The sequence below is a fragment of the Salvia splendens genome, chromosome 12 (genome assembly GCF_004379255.2).
Source record: "Salvia splendens isolate huo1 chromosome 12, SspV2, whole genome shotgun sequence".
Lineage (NCBI taxonomy): Eukaryota > Viridiplantae > Streptophyta > Magnoliopsida > Lamiales > Lamiaceae > Salvia > Salvia splendens.
This window is the reverse complement of record NC_056043.1, coordinates 9,581,142-9,601,342: the sequence shown is the minus strand read 5'-3', so window position 1 is coordinate 9,601,342 and position 20,201 is coordinate 9,581,142. Positions and strand designations below refer to the sequence as shown.

At 39.6% G+C, this 20,201-nt stretch overlaps 2 protein-coding genes across 2 annotated transcripts; both read left to right on the top strand.

Annotated features, from left to right (window-relative positions):
- Positions 1-2,196: 2,196 nt before the first annotated feature.
- LOC121759747 (myosin-binding protein 2-like) lies at positions 2,197-5,840 on the top strand. Its single transcript, XM_042155432.1, has 4 exons — positions 2,197-3,498; positions 3,604-3,801; positions 3,891-5,281; positions 5,372-5,840. Exons 1-3 carry the CDS (start codon positions 2,379-2,381, stop codon positions 5,249-5,251), a joined length of 2,679 nt encoding a protein of 892 aa, XP_042011366.1. The 5' UTR covers positions 2,197-2,378; the 3' UTR covers positions 5,252-5,281; positions 5,372-5,840.
- An 11,279-nt stretch (positions 5,841-17,119) lies between these two features.
- On the top strand, positions 17,120-19,790 carry LOC121759390 (cysteine-rich receptor-like protein kinase 10). The gene is made up of 6 exons (XM_042154952.1): positions 17,120-17,277; positions 17,361-17,497; positions 17,691-17,901; positions 18,587-18,821; positions 18,910-19,060; positions 19,228-19,790. Exons 1-6 carry the CDS (start codon positions 17,214-17,216, stop codon positions 19,618-19,620), a joined length of 1,191 nt encoding a protein of 396 aa, XP_042010886.1. The 5' UTR covers positions 17,120-17,213; the 3' UTR covers positions 19,621-19,790.
- Positions 19,791-20,201: the final 411 nt, after the last annotated feature.

Sequence of the window (20,201 nt, the reverse complement as noted above, 5' to 3'; positions counted from 1 at the left end):
GTTTCTGGGTCGATCCAATTTCCCGCCTCGGGTCCTTCGTCGGCGACAATCATGTAGTGCAAGATTATGCACGTATACATGATGTCGACCATACTCTCCATGAACCACGTACGAGCCGGAGCTTTGATAATGTTGAAGCGCGCTTGGAGAACCCTTAACGCCCTCTCCACATCCTTGCGAGCAGCCTTCTGTTTCTGCGCAAAAAGAGCCTGCTTTTCGTTCACCGGCCTGTTGAACGTCTTCACGAAGGTTGGCCACTTCAGGTAGATGCCGTCGGCAAGATAGTACCCCATTTTATACCGCCGGTTGTTAGCGATGAAGTTGATGGCCGGCGCTTTACCATCCAAAACTTCGACGAAGAGGTCGGATTGGTTGAGCACGTTGACGTCGTTGTTCGATCCGGGGACCCAGAAGTATGCATGTCAAATCCATAGCCGGTAGTCGGCAACGGCCTCGAGTATAACGGTGGTGTGGGTGCCTTTGTGGCCGCTCGTGTATGACCCCCTCCACGCCACAGGGCAATTATTCCATTGCCAATGCATGCAATCGACGCTGCCAAGCATCCCGGGGAATCCGTGCACTTCTTCGTGAAGGTGGAGAAGAAACTGACAATCTGGCGTGCTTGGCTTCCGGATAAATTCGTCGGTGAAGGCTGCCCGGACGCCTTTGCAGAATTGCATCAAGCACCTTCTCCCAGTGCTTTCTCCAATGTGGAGGTATTCGCCGAACAAATCCGCCGTTTGTCCAGTCGCAAGCTGACGGATTGCTGCAGTACATTTCTGCAGCGTCGTGTGGTTGGGACGGCCAACGGCGTCGAACCCTTCTTGGAAGAACTCTTCCCGGGCTGCCAATGTATTTCCGATGTGGAGAAATAGCGGTCGCCGCATGCGGAAACTGCGACGGAAGTAGGTATGTCCCCATACCGGGTTATCACAGAAGTAGTCGCGTACTAACCTTGCGGCGGCTGCCTCCCGGTTACGATGGATGTAAGTCCGGGATCGTCTTTGGGGCGGCGCGGCTTCCTCCGCCTCCCTACGTCGATCTTCTTCAAGTGATTCTTCCATTATTCGACGCATTTGCTCAAATGGATCCATGAATGGATTAACTTTGGTAGAAGAATAAAAGAGATGATTTGAGAACAATAGATGTGTGTTTGTGTGTGTGAAAGATGAGTATTTATAGAATAAAAAAAGAAAAAATAATAAAAAAATTTTGAAAATTACCGTTGAATGGTCATATGACCGTTTAAATTTTTTTTTATTAAATTCGAATTTAAAAAAATAATTTATTGCGTCAGCGTGACGACGCCCACTCACGGGCCGGCGAGTGGGCATCACGCAGGTGCCGGAGCGCGTGGCGAGACAGCTCGCGCGCCGTCTCGGTGGGACCGGCGTCTCGGCGGGCTGGGGACGAGACGGGACGCTGCAACGCGTCTCGCGGCCGTCTCATCTCGGAGGGACGAGATAAGGGACACCCGCGAGACGCGTTGCGGGTTCCTTAAGAGACGGATAAGAGACACCGTTTCGGATGGCCTAATCCACAATTATTCCTTGGATATTTAATCAAGTCATATCTGACAAGCTCCAAATAAAAGATTTCAGACATTTTTCTATAAGAGCTGAAAACCGCATATTACCAGAAAAGGTAAGAAAACGATCATATATCCAATTAACTCAAGCAGTATCTGGAGTACATAATTAAATACTAACACAAAGATCCTTTGACGTATTACTCTACCTCAGAAAAAGAAATAAATAATTATTGCAATATAATATTTCCTGTTACTACGATTTCTTCCCATTTTTAAATTATAACAAATTCGAGTAATATTTTTAAGAGGGAACATTATTTTTGATCCACCAACTTTGCCAAAGTATTATTTTTTATCCGTGAACTTTGAAAATATCATTTTACGTCCGTGAACTTTGAGTTAGTATCATTTGAGGTACCTTTTACTATTTCTAAGTTTTTTTGGATGAAAATACCCTCCATACCTTAAAGTTTATATATTTTTAATAAATTTATCATATACTCATATTTTTTATAAATATCTTTAGAATATATTTTTGACAAATTTTCTAAATATAATTTAACCTTAAATATTATTTTCAAAGTCCGTGGACCAAAAATGAGGTTCCCTCTATTTTAAAAATGTGATCAACATTCTATTAACCCTGTCAAAATGAAAAAAAAAAAACAAAATGTGATCAACATTCCTTTGCTTCAATTGATCTTTTCCTAAAGCTGAAAGACTTATTTTGCTGTCTCATTCTTTATTTTCTCAATCTCATTTTAATCCCCTCTCTTTCTCCACCTGAATCTCCTCTTCTGCTTCAATCCTGTGCTTAATTCCTGTTATATTAACTGTAAATACAAGCATGGCTGCAAACAGATTTGCAACGATGCTACACAGAAACACCAACAAAATCACACTGATTCTCATCTACGCAGTGCTGGAATGGATTCTGATCTTCCTCCTCCTCCTCAACTCCCTCTTCTCCTACATCATCATCAAATTCGCCGACTTTTTCGGCCTGAAGCCCCCGTGCTTCTGGTGCACGAGAATCGATCACGTTTTCGATCCCGCAAAAGGGGGCAAAAACATGCACAGGGATCTTCTCTGCGAAGCCCACTGCAAGGAGATTTCGAGGCTGGGTTACTGCTCCAACCATCGGAAGTTGGTGGATTCCGAGGGTATGTGTAAGGATTGCTTTTCCTCGTCGAAGAATTTTGCTCTGTTTCCATGGATGAAAGGGTTTGGGGTAAGTTTGAAGTGTTGTTGTTGTGGGGTGTGTGTAGATGATGATGGTGGGAAGCATTCTTCTTGTATTCTGCTAAAGACTTCATCATGGGATGTTTTGGAGTGTACCCAGAAAGAGAATTTGATTGTTGATTGTGATCGAGATGAGGAAGGATTTGATGATATTACGGAGAAGATTCTAGATTCTTCTGCTGATTTTGGTGGCGTTGGAATGGTTGAGATTGATGGCAATTCGGTGGAAGCAGGGGAAGATGAAGTTGAGAGAGGAAGGGAAACTGTCGAGGAAGAGAAGTCTGTTTTGGTTATGAAGGATAAGTCTGTGCAGGTGTGTGTTGAAGAAGATGAAGTTCCGCCTCAGCATTTGGAGTTTTTCCTGGATTACAGTGGTCACACGCTGGTTCCGATTGAACTGGTCGATTCGATGACGGATGAGCATCTTGGCGAGGGGAATGGTAGGATTGAAGATGATGGTGAAAGCAGTGAGAGAGAGCCATTGGTTTTGGGGAGAGAGGAGAAAAGGGCTGATGCATTTCTTGATGTTGATATCAATGAGGAACCTACATACACGATGCTTGAGGTCATGGAAATGGAAGAAGATGAGAACTCTCTTGTGTTTCATGCGAAAGGCTCTCATTTTGAGACGACGTTTCCACTGGCACGGTGGCCTTCTGTGGAGGCAAATGGAGATCTAGAAATGGCTGGAGCATCGGTGGAGGAACAATCAGATGATCGTGCAGGTATATTGCAATTTCTTTGTTTTGTTTCTGAGATTGCTTTGCTGAGAATTGTGTGATGTCTTGAATGTTTGATTCGACAATTAAAAACAATGCTGTTTTGTTTAGATAATAATGTAGCATGTGAGGAGGTTGATCATGGAAACAATGAAAATGAAGCAGATGTCTCAATTGGAACTGAAATTCCTGACTTAGATGTAGCAGAAGAGATGATACAAATTCAAGATTCTGCTCATTCGTATGAGTGCAGTCGCGAAGATCCTTCAACGAGTTGTGCTGATCTTTATACACCATATGATGATCATGGTAATTTTGAAATTCTTGCTTGTATGAGTTATGTGTTAGTTGCTTGGATTTTTTGTTTTTATTTGAGCTCTAAAAATTTGTTCTATTAGGTCCTAGGGAAGTTGAGGAGAAGACGGTGCAGCTAGAATCGTTGTCCTTTGATAAGGAGCATGTGAAGGAGAACGAGCCTTCGTTTCAGTCTGAGGTGAATGAGACTGGGGAGGAAGAGGATAAGTTTCCTGATACACCGACGTCTGTGGATAGCCACAACCAGTTGCACAAGAAGTTATCACAGCCCGAGAAGAGGAATTCAGGGACTGAAGAGTCATTGGATGGGAGTGTGACCAGTGAGTTGGAAGGTGGTGATGGAGTTGTCACTGTTGAGCGGTTAAAGGCAGCACTGAGATCAGAACGCAAGGCGTTGCAAGCATTGTACATGGAGTTGGAAGAGGAGAGGAGTGCCTCTGCTGTGGCGGCCAATCAGACAATGGCAATGATAAACAGGCTGCAGGAAGAGAAGGCAGCGATGCATATGGAGGCTCTGCAGTATCAGAGGATGATGGAGGAGCAGTCGGAATACGATCAAGAAGCTCTGCAGCTCATGAATGAGCTAATGGTGAAGAGAGAGAGGGAGAAGCAGGAAGTGGTGAAGGAGTTGGAAGGGTATAGGAAGAAGCTATTCGAGTATGAGACTAGGGAGAAGGTTAGGACGTTGAGGAAGAGCAAAGACAGGAGCACGAGGAGTGGATTCTCATCGGCTTCTTGTAGCAATGCTGACGATAGCGATGGATTGTCCATTGATCTGAATCAAGATGCCAAGGAAGAAGAAGGATTTTGCAGCCATCAAGAAAAATACGAAAATAAGAGCACCCCTGTCGATGCAGTTGTCAACTTGGAGCAATCGTTAGCCGATTTTGAGGAAGAGAGGATGTCCATACTCGAGCAGCTCAAGGTCCTAGAAGAGAAGCTCTTGACATTGGATGATGATGATGACGACAAGGAGCAAAATTCCGAGGAAGAAGATGGTCATCATCTTAATGGTGAAACAAATGGACATGCAAATGGCGTTGCTAAAGAAACGACGAATGGGAAGCACCATCATCAACACAGGCGAATCGCGGGCCACGAGGGCAAATCGCTGCTCCCCCTCTTCGATGCAATCTGTGATGAAAACGGAGATGCCATGCTGAAAGGAAATGGAGTGCACGATTCTTCTCACGATGAATCAGAGTTCGAAATGGAGAACAAGAAGCTTGCCATCACAGAGGAGGTCGACCATCTCTACGAGAGACTGCAAGCTCTCGAGGCAGATAGGTTGTTTCTCAAGCACTGCATTAGCTCTCTAAAGAAAGGTGACAAGGGTATGGATCTCCTTCAAGAAATCCTGCAGCATCTTCGTGATCTCCGCAACGTGGAGGTTCGAACCAGAGGCATGGACGACGGTACTATAAATGAAACAAGTCATCACTAAGTATTCATCCATCTCCACAAAATATCATTGGTATAAATTTGAATCCTACATATTTTCCATTGTCTTGCACTATACTACAAAACTGTAAAGATCATATTTTTCTTACACCCTTTTCCTCAGTGTCTAAGGTAATCCAAAGCTACAAACGTTTGATGCAAAAGGAACAGCTAGTGTAGAGAGGGAATTGAAGGCTCTTGTTTTGTGGAAAAATTGCAGACAAGAATTTGAAATCTGCTGGAGTTTTGGTCCTTTGTTTCCTTGTCATTGTGTCATGGTAGACCCAATTTTTTTGGTGAAAAGGGGGTGATGAAGCATGTGTGTGTAGTCTAGTGATCACAAATAGCTGTCACTTTTATAGTATGTTTTTGTGAGTTAACATTTCATTAGGCATTTAGGAGTAGCTTAGTTCCATTTTTCATCTTTTGAAGAGAGACAGAGAGGGGAAAGAGGGGTAAGTAACTTCCTATTTCCAAGTCTCATTATATTTGCATCATTCTAATTAATCAGAGTTTGTTTATTTATTTGGAAGGTCTAGTTGTAAACTCTCTGTACCCTTTTGTAATTATATAAAAATGAGTGTGTTTGTCTACTGTTTTTTTTTAGTTTAGTTTCAGCTTTCTATTGTCTGCAAGTTGAGATGGACAGTGATATTTAATTATTACTAAAATCAAATTAATATTGGTATCAAAAGGATTCTTTTGGTAAGAATTGTGCTTAAAGCACAAACTTTACTTTTTGGTGGGACCATGCTTTGAAAACACACACGAGAGCCGCTTAAGGTCATGATAATATGCAACTTAATCCTTCCTAATCACCATGGTAAGTACTATTTAATCAAGAATCTTGGTTGGCATTGTTATAACAATTCACATAATTTAGAGCATATTATAAAGTTTTATACCAAGTGACGAAGAAAATTCAGTCAAATAACCAAGCAATGAAATTTAACATTTTCCCATGTACTATCATTGTAGATTTTTGCTAGTATAATCACAATTGATATGCGTAATAGCCATCCTAAACAATATATGCTGGAGTATTAGTTAATATAATCTACATCCTTGATTATTTAACTGTAATTGTCAAGCCAACTATGTACTACTAATATACTAAACTAATGTGCATTTGCTTATATCGCACTTCCCCAGCTACGCAACATACGAGATTAATTTATATCGAGATGTACTTAAATCACTACGAGCATGTTTTGCTCATGATTATCGAATATTCTCTACATCTGTTGCTGACATTAATCATGACCACAACTTACGATAGATGGTACTGTTTACTCCATTAGAGCATCCACAATGGAGCGCCTTATAGTCCGTCCTATAGGGCGCTCTATGCTCCACCACATCATCATTCTATCCTCCTATCCTTCCACCTGCAGTGGAACGCCCTATAGCCCGCCCTATAATTTTAACTCCTATTTTGTATTTATTTTTTATTTTTTATGTTTGCAAATATATCAATTAGCAAGAATAAATATAAAAACACCACAAATAAAGGCAAATCCTATTGTCAGTATTTATTTTTTATTTTTTATATTTTATGCTTGCAATTATGGAAAATCGTCGGAATTCATTATTGAATTTAGAGAGAAATTGAGATGGGGAAGAGAGTGGAGTGAAAGATATGAAATGAAGTAAAAAAATTGGTGATATATATAGAAGAAAATACAATTTTTTTTAAAAAAAAGTGAAAATGTGTGCATCGTCCGGACTATCCTCCTTACCCCCGCAATGGGGTGGTGGATAGGCCGGAGGATGCAAAAAATGGTTCATCGTCTGCGGACTATGCATAGGGCTCGGAGGAAGGAAATGGCATAGGGCGTGGTGCTGCAGTGGGCGCCCTAAAGCGCGCCCGATGCATCGGGCGGGCTCTAGAGCGCCCACTGCGGATGCTCTTAGAGCATCCGCAATGGGCGGACGATGGCACGCCCGATGGCGCGCATCGTCCGCGCCATGCATCGTCCGCACCCATTGCGGGTGCGTGCCATAGGGCGCGGACGATAGTCGCGCCCTATACTTCGGTCGCGGAGGATAGCGCGGACGATGGACATCGTCCGCGCCATCGTCCGCCCCATTGTGGAGGTCGCGGACGATGGCACGCGGTTTTGATTTTCTATTTAAATCTCGTTTCTCATTCAGTTGTGCATACGAACATATCGACTATCTCTTTACATATTCTCTCTCTACATCCAACCAAAATGAATCTTGGCGACGACACCAATAGTTCTAGTTCGTCTGAATCCGGTGGTTCGCTTGACGAAGCATTAGATGCAGCCGTTGAAGAGGCCATGGCGGCATGCTATGCGCAAATGCAGCGCGAGAAGGAGGCGGCGGCCGCGGCGGCTGAGCAAGTCCATTGGCCTATTCGACATAGGTCGTATGTCCGACGCGACCACCAGGAAGCTCACAGACGTCTGGTTGAAGACTATTTTGCCGATCAACCGCGATGGGGCCCGACTGTTTTCCGCCGCCGGTTTAGAATGTCGAGGTATCTTTTTCTCAGCATTGAACGTACATTGTCTTCACGTGATGAATACTTCACGTTTCGGGAGGACGGCATCGGGAAACCCGGCCTTACACCATTGCAAAAGTGCACGACTGCTATTCGTCAGTTGGCATACAGCACCACGACGGACCTTTTGACGAGTACCTCCACTGTGGGGAGACTACAGGCCGCGAGTGTCTGAAGAGCTTTTGTCGGGGGATAGTAGAGGCCTATGGCGACACATATTTGCGCAAGCCGACAACCACTGATTGCCAGGGTCTGATGCAGATGCACGAGAGGGCGCACGGGTTTCCCGGGATGCTCGGGAGCATCGACTGTATGCACTGGGAGTGGAAGAATTGTCCAACGGCGTGGAGAGGCCAATTCACAAGTGGATACAAGGGCAGCCACCCGACGATGATTCTCGAAGCCGTCGCTGACCATCGGCTCTGGATCTGGCATGCTTACTTCGGCGTAGCCGGGTCGAACAACGACATCAGCGTCCTCAACTCGTCCACCCTCTTCACCGACCAATGTAACGGCAACGGCCCGGCCATCGAGTTCACTGCCAACAGACGCCAATAGCATATGGGGTACTACTTGGCCGATGACATCTACCCACGGTGGCCAGTTTTCCTAAAGATGGTCAGCTGCCCAATTGGTGAGAAGAGGGTTTTATTTGCGCAAAAGCAGGAGGCGGCGCGGAAGGATGTCGAGCGGCATTTGGGGTGCTCCAATCACGGTGGGCAATTGTGAAAGGGCCGGCTCGTTTCTGGTACAAGGAAGTCATCGCCGATGTCATATATGCGTGCATAATCATGCACAACATGATAGTCGAGAGTGAAGGCGGAAGCATCACCGACTGGAATGAAGACGACCATGCATCTAGCTCTTCCGGCACATCGACCGACACACCCGATAGAGGGTTACCGTTAGGCTTCGAAGAGGTTCTATCTAGACAGGCCTCAATGCGCAACCAACAGGAGCATGCATAGCTCATGAGTGACATGATTGAAGAAGTGTGGGCTCGTAACCGCCGTCGCTGAGTTTGCATTTTTTTTAATTCGCATTGTAACGTATTAATTTTTATTAAATGAAATGAAGTTTATGAAATTCGTATTTTAATGTATTATTTTTTTTAAATTCGTATGGATTTTATAAAGATTAAAAAAATGATGACGTGCGCGCTATAGGCGCGCCTTAGGGCGCCCCACTGCAGGTGGGGAGGTAGGAGGATAAAACTGCTGACGTGGCGCGCCATAGGGCGCGCCTTAGGGCGCCCCATTGCTAATGCCCTTGTTCTTCTATTGCAAAACAAAGTACTCTTTAGATTCTACGATAGGAATCTTAACTATGAAACTGCAGTTTTAACAAATAAATATGTTTTGTACATATGCCATAAAGAAATCCTGGAAATTGTACAACTCAAACAGGAAAGTAAACTGTAAAAGTGGTGACAGAGCTAACGTGGGGTCGGATGCCAAGTAGTGAAAATTCAGTGACACTGATGGATGGGCATGCAAGAATCAAGTGCAACTCAGTTGGTAAGACGCTTCTTCTCCATCGAAAATTATGAAATAAGTGCTCGAAAACTATGAAGGCTTAACTCATTATAGGAATAAAAGAGAACCAATATTGATTTCTCCTAAAGAAAGAAGAAGAAAAAAAATCATAGTCCTCGGAAGAAAAAAACTAACACTGTTGAAGTAAGTAGGTTTACTTGATTTGATGCCTTGCATGTTGCATATCAGAGCTATATAATATGATTAAAAGAATTTATTTCTATACGAATTCTTAAAAGATGTTCAAGAAACTATTTTGTTGTAATACATAAATATTTAAGACAAAGTAAATGAGGTTGAATAATATTTATAAGAATTAAGAAAATTACATATCTTTTGAGAATTGGGTTTTAGTCGAGTCTAGATTTGGGCCTTAAAAGTGGGCGGAATTGTTAATTAAATTGCAGTGGCCCAACCATATATATTGCAACTTTTCCATCTTGCAAGCCCACGACACCATGTTTGCTTTTAAAGTTCTCATGTTTTTAATTAGAAGTTGTAACGAATGGAAGGTATAAAAACATGAGGTTTAAGATAGTAATTAGCAATAAATGGAATGGGATAGAGATGGACATGAAGAGGAGACCATAGGCTTAGCAAAGTCATTCTTTCATACAGAAATAAATTTGCTTAAATGAGCTACAATGGAGTAGTGTCTTCTTCTTCTTCATCATTTCATGGTTGACTAACATTAAAGGACAATTGACAGAAGAATTAAGCAGAGTAATTGCTCACCAAAAATTAGGCAACCAAATTCGACGCTCAATTAGAAATCGATCAGAATCCGAAATAATTCTTCCTCCTTCTCATAATAGAAGTCATATTTAGTTTGAATACAGGTTTTAAGAAATTTAAAAAAACTAGATTAAATAAGTTAATAAAATATGGGTCTCACTTATATATATTAATTTTATAATAAAATGTGAGTATAATGAGTTGGTGGTATATGAGGTCTACTTATAATAAAAATGAAATAGAACTCTTATTATAGGTCGGAAGGAAATATCTTACCGTGAGACGAAAAGAGTAATTAAGAATCTTTTTACTTTTCTGATATTAAGAATCTTTTTACTTTTCTGATATTAAGTTATACTAGGAGGTGGATTAATGTATTTCAATATATCACACCTAATGATTAAAAAATAAATAAAAATACCACCTCGTTTGCACCAATATGTGATAGTAAAAAATGTAAAATATTTGTTAGGGGTTGACGGTACACACTGGAATTTTACATTAATATGATATTTTCTACTTTGGATAAAAATCCTCATAATTATGATATTGTCAATTTTGAACAAAGTTCTCACAATTTTACTCTAAGGGCATCCATAGTGGAGCGGACGATAGTCCACCCGATACATCGGGCGGACTATCGTCCACCACTGTAGCCATGCGGATGATGCCCGATACATCGTCCGCGTCCTATGCTTCGTCCGTGGACGATAGGTGTTGGAGTACGCATTGTCTGCCCCACTGCGGGCGACGCGGACGATACCACGGACAATGCAACACATTTTACATTTTTTTTAATTCTTCAAAATTTATATATATGTAAACTCTTCTATTTTTCTTTCTTTTATAATGGCCTATTCTCTCCTTTCTTTGTTATACTAACGATGTGGGACAATGGTAAACATAAACGAAAATGGATATTCTCTCCTTTCTTTGTTATACTAACGATGTGGGACAATGGTAAACATAAACTAGCTTAATTATTTTTTATATATAGTTATTTAATAGCTAATCTATATAGGAACTTCTAAAAATACTATTTAATAGTTGTAATCTATTAATCTCGGATAAATTTGTAGTTGACAAAGAACTCTATTAAGATTTATTTAATCTCAACTTTATATCTACCGTACTAATATTTATAAAATCTAGGATTTTATGGAAATATTATTCTAAGAAAATAGAAAAAGTAATTTAAACATGAAAAAGAAATTAACAAGCTAGGCTGAAACTATTTTCCAACATATCATAAAATAAAATAAAAATTAATTTTATAAACTATATAAAACAATCATATTAATCTATTTGTATTATTTAAATTTAAATTTAAATTATGCCTCACCTTCAAGTTCACCTTCATTATTATTGATTTCAAACCCTGTTTTAAATCAATAATAACACAAGTTGGGAATGATGTAGAGTACGCCCTTTTTATCTGTAGGGAATTTATTTTTTTTCTTCTAACTTTTGTAATTTTTTTTAATTAAGTAATGTAAGATTTACCTTTAAATCGTGGTGCTTTTATTTTATTATTTTGCATGACATATTTGAAAACATAAAATTAATTAACAAAACAATAGTGAAAATTATAGGGCGGACTTTAGGGCGTCCCACTGTAGATGGAAGGGTAGGAGGATAGAATTATGATGTGACGGAGCATAGAGTGCCCTATAGGGCGGACTATTGGATGCTCTAAGTGATACGGCCCTATGAGTGTCCACTATAAGGCGGACATGCCCAATAGCCCCGCCCCAGTTTTTGTCCATAGCTCCAGTTTTGTTGTCCATAGCCCCAAAATTTTGTGTCCGCCACTATAGTGGACACCTCTAATAGCCCCCAAATTCTATAATCAACTTTCATTTTATAATGTTTCAAGTAATTATGAAAAATTTATCGGGCTATACGTAATTAGAAGAACACGACTATACGAAGTAGAATTAAAATTAAAATTAAAATTAAAATTACCCGCTACATTTAATCTAGTACAAATCACTAACATGTTTACACTGCGCCACCACCTCCCCTACGTGCCCACACTTCTTCAATCAAATCGGCCTGCAGTGTGTTATGTGATGTGGTCCTGCGCATATCAGCGAAGCGTTAGATCAAATATTCATTGCTCCGTGGTACGCCCATCTGGATCGGCGCGGAGGCAACACCTTGACTTGTACTTGCGCCCTCTTCCGGCGCTCATCGCTATGCCGCAAAGCCTTCATCTTCTATTATCATATTATGCAATATGATACAGGCTAACATAATATTCGCGACATCATCTTCGTGCCAAACTCGTGTCGGACACCGTATAATAGCCCACCGCGATTGGAGGACACCAAAAGCCCGCTCAACATCCTTCCTAGCACTCTCTTGTTTGCGCGCAAAATATTGTTTCTTTGGTCCAACCGGTTGGCGGACAGTCTTCACGAATACGGGCCACCGCGGATATATCCCATCTGCCAAATAGTAGGCCCTACTGTACTGCGTACCGTTGGCTACAAAGCTGATTTCTGGACCCTCCCCCCGACACTCCTCGTTGAAGAGCGGCGATGACTGAAGAACATTGATGTCGTTGTTCGAACCTGCCACACCGAAATACGCATTCCAGATCCGCAGACAGTAGTCCACAACGGCTTCCAGAATCATCGTTGGATGTTTGCTTTTGAATCCAGTAGTGAACTGGCCTTTCCATGCCACGGGGCAGTTCCTCCACTCCCAATGCATGCAATCGATGCTTCTTAACATTCCTGGGAACCCGTGCATCGAACCGTGCATATCCAGTAGGCGCTGACACTCATCCGGGTTGGGCTTCCGTAGAAACTCCCCACCGAAAATTTCTCGGATCCCCTTACAGAACTGCCTAAGCACCGTGAGGCCAGTCGTCTCACCCATCCGTAGGTATTCATCGAACATGTCCGCTGGTCCGGCGTAGGCAATCTACCGGATTGCAGCGGTGCACTTCTGTTGCGTAGACAGCTCGATCCGGCCAGCCGCATCACGCCGGAGGGTGAAGCACCGGTAACGCTCCGCCAAATTCGTCGCTATATAGTTGAACAGCCGTCGCGACATCCTGAATCTCCGGTGGAATATCTCGGGTGGATAACGGGGGTTATCCACAAAGTAATCATCCATTAGACGCTAGTGCGCACCGACGTGGTCTCGTGGGATTGACCGCCAATGAGTAATGGCACGCGGGATCACATCCTCCGCATTCTCCGCCTCCTCCGCCAAACGGGCCCTTCCTCCTGGACGGCCTGGTGTTGCACCTGTTGAATCAGAGCATTCCAGCTGTCTCTCCAAAAATTGTTCATTTCCGACCCCAAATTGTAGTGAGAGAAATTTTTATAGATGTAGAGTTGGAATGGTGTGAAAATAATGAATGGAGTGGGGTGTATTTATAGGTGAATTGAAATGATTTTTTTTTTTAAATCGGCTATAGCCGCGGCGGTCGGTGCCGCCACTATAGGCGCCGCGCCTATAGCCGCGTCCTCGCCCCGGAGTCGACTGAAGCCCGTCCGCCCCCTACCGCCCCCATTTCGGTGTCCGCCCGCGCCTCTCCACTATAGCCCGCCCGCCCTCTGCCCCAACCCGCGGCTATAGCCGCGGGCACCCCATAGTGGACACCGTAAAAGGCTCATATTAATAAAGTTGAGATGGTCTATATACTATATTACTTGCAATTCTACATGATCTCTTATGTGGATGTGGTTTGCATCCCAAAAAGCTTTCCTCAAATCAAGACCATACGCTTTGGAATACTCCATACAAAATTTCATACTAATAAAGTTAAGGTAGTCCATACATTTTCTTATGTGGGATCCTAATAATATTAGTTCCATAAATTTCAATTATATAAATTACATACAAAATAAACAATTATTATCAGAGTTATATACATATAATAGTAGGGATGTAATCAAATACATACTCTATATATTATATAAACTCCAAATTATGATTTGGACCGTTATAAACTGTCAACATACGACAAAATAACATTAGCATAAAATGTCAACGCAGTGTCAACGGTTGACGCTGTGTTTGACAAACATTTTCTGTTGATATTATTTTATCCTATGTTGATATATTCTAACGATCCAGATCATAGTTTGAAGTTTGTATAAATATAGAGTTTGAATTTTATTACTAACTAACTAAAATAGTGTATCTCTTGCAACAATCTTATGAGTCTATTATTAGTAGTATTTAAATTCTCATATTATGATAAAAGTTTATGAAGTTTCAACTTAAAATTTATATTGATTTTACATCATTTAAATAATACTCCTATTTTTATTTTATCTATACCGGATGTGATATTAATTAATTTTATTTGCAAACAATTGATTAATCTACTGTCCATACCAATAATAAAATTTTATAATCATACGAATAGAACAAATCAATTTACATTTTTATTCAATTTAAATAAAAAAGGAGAAATCAATTCTCATTTTTATAGTATTTTTTAATAGAGTTTAATTAGACTTTGGTACAAATCAGACTATTCAGTTTTATTCAATTTTTGGGTAAGAAAAAAGGATTAACTATGATCATATTCTAATATTCGTTTATACTACTCCATAAAATAAATTAACCTTCTCAAAACTATTACACATAAATATTTAATTGCTAGGAATTTACGCATGATGACGCCATGTGATTTACGTATTAAAATACTATGACTTATGACTTTATGATAACGTTATTATTATTATTTCGACGGGCCCACAAATGTACACTGTTCACAGCTTTTTCATTAGGTCTACTCAGAGTAATGTCTTTTGCACAATATTTTTCCTTAAAAAAACAACATAAGAAAAAGTCTTCCTTTTCTCCATTATTATGTCTAGTATTTTTAAAGAAAACTGATGGAATTAAGGGGGTGGTTTTATAGTTTTTTAGAAGATTGGTAAGAACAAAACTACGAAAAACGACTTTTCATTCATAAAGTATTGCAATTGCATATATGGTTTATAATTAAATGGCTCAAGAAATATTCATGAGAAAGCCCTTGAAAGTTGAAACCCGTGCGTTGATTTATTCCAACAGTTGAATTTTCAGCGCGTTTTGATTAAATATATCCGTGTGCTTTTTATTTTTTAACTTTATTTAGTAGGGGTATATAAAGTGGAGTTTCAATTTTTCTATTTATTAGTATTTCAGTTCACATTATTTGCAAGTAATTGATTATATACCATCATATATAGATGTTTCAAAAAATTAACCTTGTTTTCTCAATCAATATAAATCATTGTATGAAATACAGAAATTGAAGAGAATTGAAGTGTTTCCATCTTAAGGAGAATAACTGTTCATGGAGTCACTTTCATCAATTAATGGAAAATTTCAGCATTAAACAATATAAATACACATTGCTTAGAAGTTATACCATTTCATTGCTTTAGATCAGAGACAGAAAAAATCATTCATTGAAATATCAGCTTATTTTTAACGAAAATGAACATTTTCCACTTTTTAATTATTTATAAAGAGAGATATTCAATTCGTTATTTTGTATACTACTAGTACTACTAGTGGCTGTTCGGTTCATTAGATTAAATAATCATGAGATGTAATCTAGGATAGACAAAGATGGGCTTTGTCTAAGATTAAATTTGTATTGCATTTTATATTGTTGTTTGGTTGGTTGGATTATGTTTAAGATGTAGATAAGACTATAATAAGAATAAATTAATACATTTATCTCATTTTTAGTAGAAACATAAAATAACTGATTTTTTATTAATCATAATTTAAACTTATTTAATTAAATAAAATTAAATATTAATGTTTGTTTTATGTGATATAATTGTATACAGCTGCGGAAGAGAGAATGATAGGTGTTGGTAGAGAGAGAAAGGGGAGGAAAATAGAAGATGGGAGGGCTGTGGTGGTGGTAAAAGGAGGCCGACAAAATAATCGGAGGGTAGAGGGTGAGATGAATTGTCTAGGATTAAAGCTAGTCAGTCCACTGTGGATGCGGGCCTTGTCGGGCCTAGACTATATGTTGTGGGCCTTGATGGCATAAAATGGACAACCGAACAGCACACTACATTCAATCTTTGATTGAATCATGTCATCCGAACAGGGGCCTAAGGGAGTATTTTCCTGTTCAATTCTCCTCATTTATTTAAACACGCGTACTTGTGACATTTTCAACTTGTGTCGTTAGTTCGTCACAAATGAAAATCTAATTTGACATAGATAGAGATTGACTCAACGAAGATAGTATTTGCCCTATATATAACTTTCCTTTTTACTGTGTTTTGATTTTAGTTGTACACTAATATACAAATATATAATAATTTTAATACAATTACATATCTGCAGTATGTCTCATTTTAGATTAGTCCAATTTTTGAATTACAGGTTAGTTAGGTGCGGCTACCGAGTGGAATTTAATGATCATAAATCCTGTGACCATAATTCTGTAGCGATGTAGACTATAACCTAACAATTAAAATTGACATGGCTTTTTACTTAAAAGATCCTAATAATAAAAAATAAAAGAGTAAAATTATGCGACATACATAAAATTCAAATTATAAAAATTATTCCAAAAACTTCAAAATTGAGCACAAAATTAAAACAAATTATTCAACAATAGTTTAGTCTCGCAGTCAAAAGGTAAGAAATGAATCTAAAATCTGAACACTTAATATTTGGAGCTTCAATCGATCATTAAATCTGAGTTCACACTCATCAAATTCTTCACCATTTATTAAAGAACTATATTTCGTCAAATTTTGATTCACCCCTCAAGTTTAAAAATCACTAAGAAAAGCTATGAAACTGAATTTGGTAGCAATCATCTCAGGACAATTTTTTTTGTTGAGGTCGTTTTCGTATAACAGTTAAGAAATCATTTGTAGACGACACCACCATTGAGTTAAACGATGACTTATATTTAAAAGAACACAACGCCGTTGGATTGAATAACATCATCAATATTTTACACGACCGGATTTTTTCATTTTGGGATAACCGTGAACAAATCCAAAATTTATGATTTGATAATTTAGAACTTTATAACAAAAGTGGATATATAGTGATTGAGACAGAAGTGGATTTGGCCAAAACACATTTCCGTACGGGTTAGGCGCCATAAATGAGTTCTATTTTAAAACCCAGAAATTCTCAACCGCGTCACAGTATTTCTTCGTCAAGATGAGATGAACAAATCCAAAAATTTCTTCGAAAACCTCCTGAAGCCCTTCACATCCAGCTCCAATAGAGGTAATATATTTATTTTTGCGTCGATTTCGGCTGAGGTTGATGAACTCTGTTGAAGGTTTTCTTTTTTTGAAATGTGATAATAGATCAAGACGAAGATGATTTGGGGAGAATTGCAGCGCGAGAGCAGAGAAACATTCCCTTTGAAGCCCTTGCTGTAGCAACAAAGAATTTTCACCCCTCTCATAAGCTTGGAGAAGGGGGTTTTGGCTCAGTTTATCATGTACGCAATTACAAATGCTGCTATTAAAATCAATTAAGTAATTTACTTTTGGGATGTTTCAGTATTCAATTTTTGACTATCTTAAAGCATCATGTATACTGAATTGATCTGGAAGAAATTGTGATTTTGATTGAGGAATATTTAGTGGTTGAGTGAATGTTTGATTTTTTTAGGGTTGATTGATTTTGAGTAGGGAAAATTGAGTGATGGGAGAGAAGTAGCGGTGAAGAGGTTGTCACAGAGATCTTCTCAGGGGAATAAGGAGTTTTTGAATGAGGCAAAGCTGTTGTCGCGTGTGCAGCACAAGAATGTTGTGAATTTGTTGGGATATTCAATTCATGATGCAGAAAAGCTGCTTGTTTACGAATATGTTGCGAACCAGAGCCTCGATAAGTTTCTTTTCAGTATGTTTTTCTCTTGTTTTTCTGCACTCCCTGTTTTATGTGATGAGATATTTGGCCTAGTGTTGAAAAATTATACTAGATGATTGAGATGTAAGTTGTGATTATATAGTAGTTTGAGTTTATTGGTGATGGATACGATTTCAGTTGGAATCTTCAATATTCAATTCCTACTTGAAGTTGAAAGCAATTGTTTATGATTACATCTTTATTGTAACTTTTGAGTATATTTTCTTTAAGGCTTCGGCTTAATATCGTCAAATCCACTACTATATAGTGACCACCACTGGTTTTTTAGTTCTGAAGTACCTGCAATATTAGGTTTTTGAGAAGACTGATTAAGGACTTATGCAACTTGGGAAGGTAAAAACTTCAATTTATAAAAATGTAGATTATAGAAAACTTGTCCAGTAATGAGAGAAATTCCTAATCATATGGGTTGGTTAGTGGTCAACCTATTGTCAAGGCTAATCTCCATCATGACGTGTTATACTAGTAAATAGTTTCACAACTTCTCGTCTCTCTGTTCTAGGACTAGATGTCATTATGAGGATAACTTCCAAATTTGGTTTCCCATGGAGTATTTCATTATGGCAAATCATTTTAAACTGTAGTTTACTGATTTGTGGCATTTAGCTAGGCAAGAAAGTGAAATTAACATTGCATTTTGGTGGTTCTTGTTATTTAGAGCCTGACAAAAAAGAGTTGCTGGGCTGGAATCGAAGGCATGATGTGATAGTAGGTGTTGCGAAGGGCCTGCTCTATCTTCACGAACAAGCTCATTGTACCATCATTCACAGGGACATCAAAGGCAGCAATATCCTACTAGATGAGAAATGGGCTCCCAAGATTGCTGATTTTGGCATGGCACGCCTTTTCCCAGAAGATCAAACGCATGTTCATACCCGTGTAGCTGGTACCAAGTATGGTTTTTCTTAAGATTATTTTGTTGCTACATGGATATTCAAGTGTAGTTAATGAACAGATATGGATGCATTTATTTGATTGCAGTGGTTACATTGCACCAGAGTATCTCTTGCACGGCAACGTCTCTAAAAAAGCAGATGTTTTCAGTTTCGGGGTTGTGGTTCTTGAGCTTATCAGCGGGCAGAAAAACTCCAGTTTTACACGGGATCCTGATTCGGAGAGCCTGCTTGAATGGGTAAGAACTTAAAGTTTGGGTTCTGCAGTAACTTTTTATTAATCACAACAGGGCGATACCGAAGCGTGCCTCCGTACATGATCAGACAATCTCAAAATTATTTATTGCATCAAAGTATGTGGTAGATTTACGTGTATTATTGACGATCAGACAATTGTTGTCCGCAGGCGTATAAGCTTTACAGAAAGCAAAGGAGCTTCGAGATCATGGATCCAGTACTGATGTCATCGGCAGATATGGAGCAGATGCCAACAATCATTCAAATCGGGTTGCTCTGTGTCCAGTCTGATCCCCAAGCACGGCCAGATATGGACCGTGTGGTGATGCTGCTGTCACGAAAGCTGAGACATATTGAAGAACCAAGCAGACCGGGAGTGCCTGGGTCCAGATTCAGGCGATACCGTACCGGAACCACCTCATCAGCCACCGGGAACTCCTACGGATCGAATTCAGGATCCTTTGGCTCCACGAACTTGCTTAGTGCCTCATCAAGTGCGACTTCATCGAGCCTAGCGAATACCCAGTTACAGCGGCATGGAAAGCGTCCTATCAAAGATTAGATCATGACATTCTTTGTACATAAATTAGTTTGCATTAGTGTCTTTCTTTTTCTTTTATAGTTTTGAGGTAATATAATTAATCTTTTTTATCTTTTTTGCTTCGTAGTCTAATTGACGTTATACTCGTGTACATATAATTTTTCGAGCTACATACTAACTATTCTGGATGATTTGAACTTCCATTCTATTGCTCGAAGAGGAAATGTCTAGCAAAATTAACTGTGATTTTTACCATATATCAGTCAAATTGCATAAGCATCAGTCAAATACATAATACTAGAATAAATTTGAGAAGAAACAGAGTTTGAAGCTAAGAAATCACCATACTGTTGCATCGAAGCCTAGCCGGATATATGAGATCAGTATACTGACTCAGGACGTGGAAGAAGAGAGCCATCGGCAAACACCAATTTATTCTTAGCCAAAAAAGCAGTGATGATGGATCTACTCTAGTTAATACTATAATTGGATCCAACCAAAGTCTAAGACACAAGTTGAATGGCAGGATTGTCGCTCGGATGAAGATAGGAAGGATCACAATTATTAACAAGGAAATCACGATTGTTACGTCGAGCCATTGA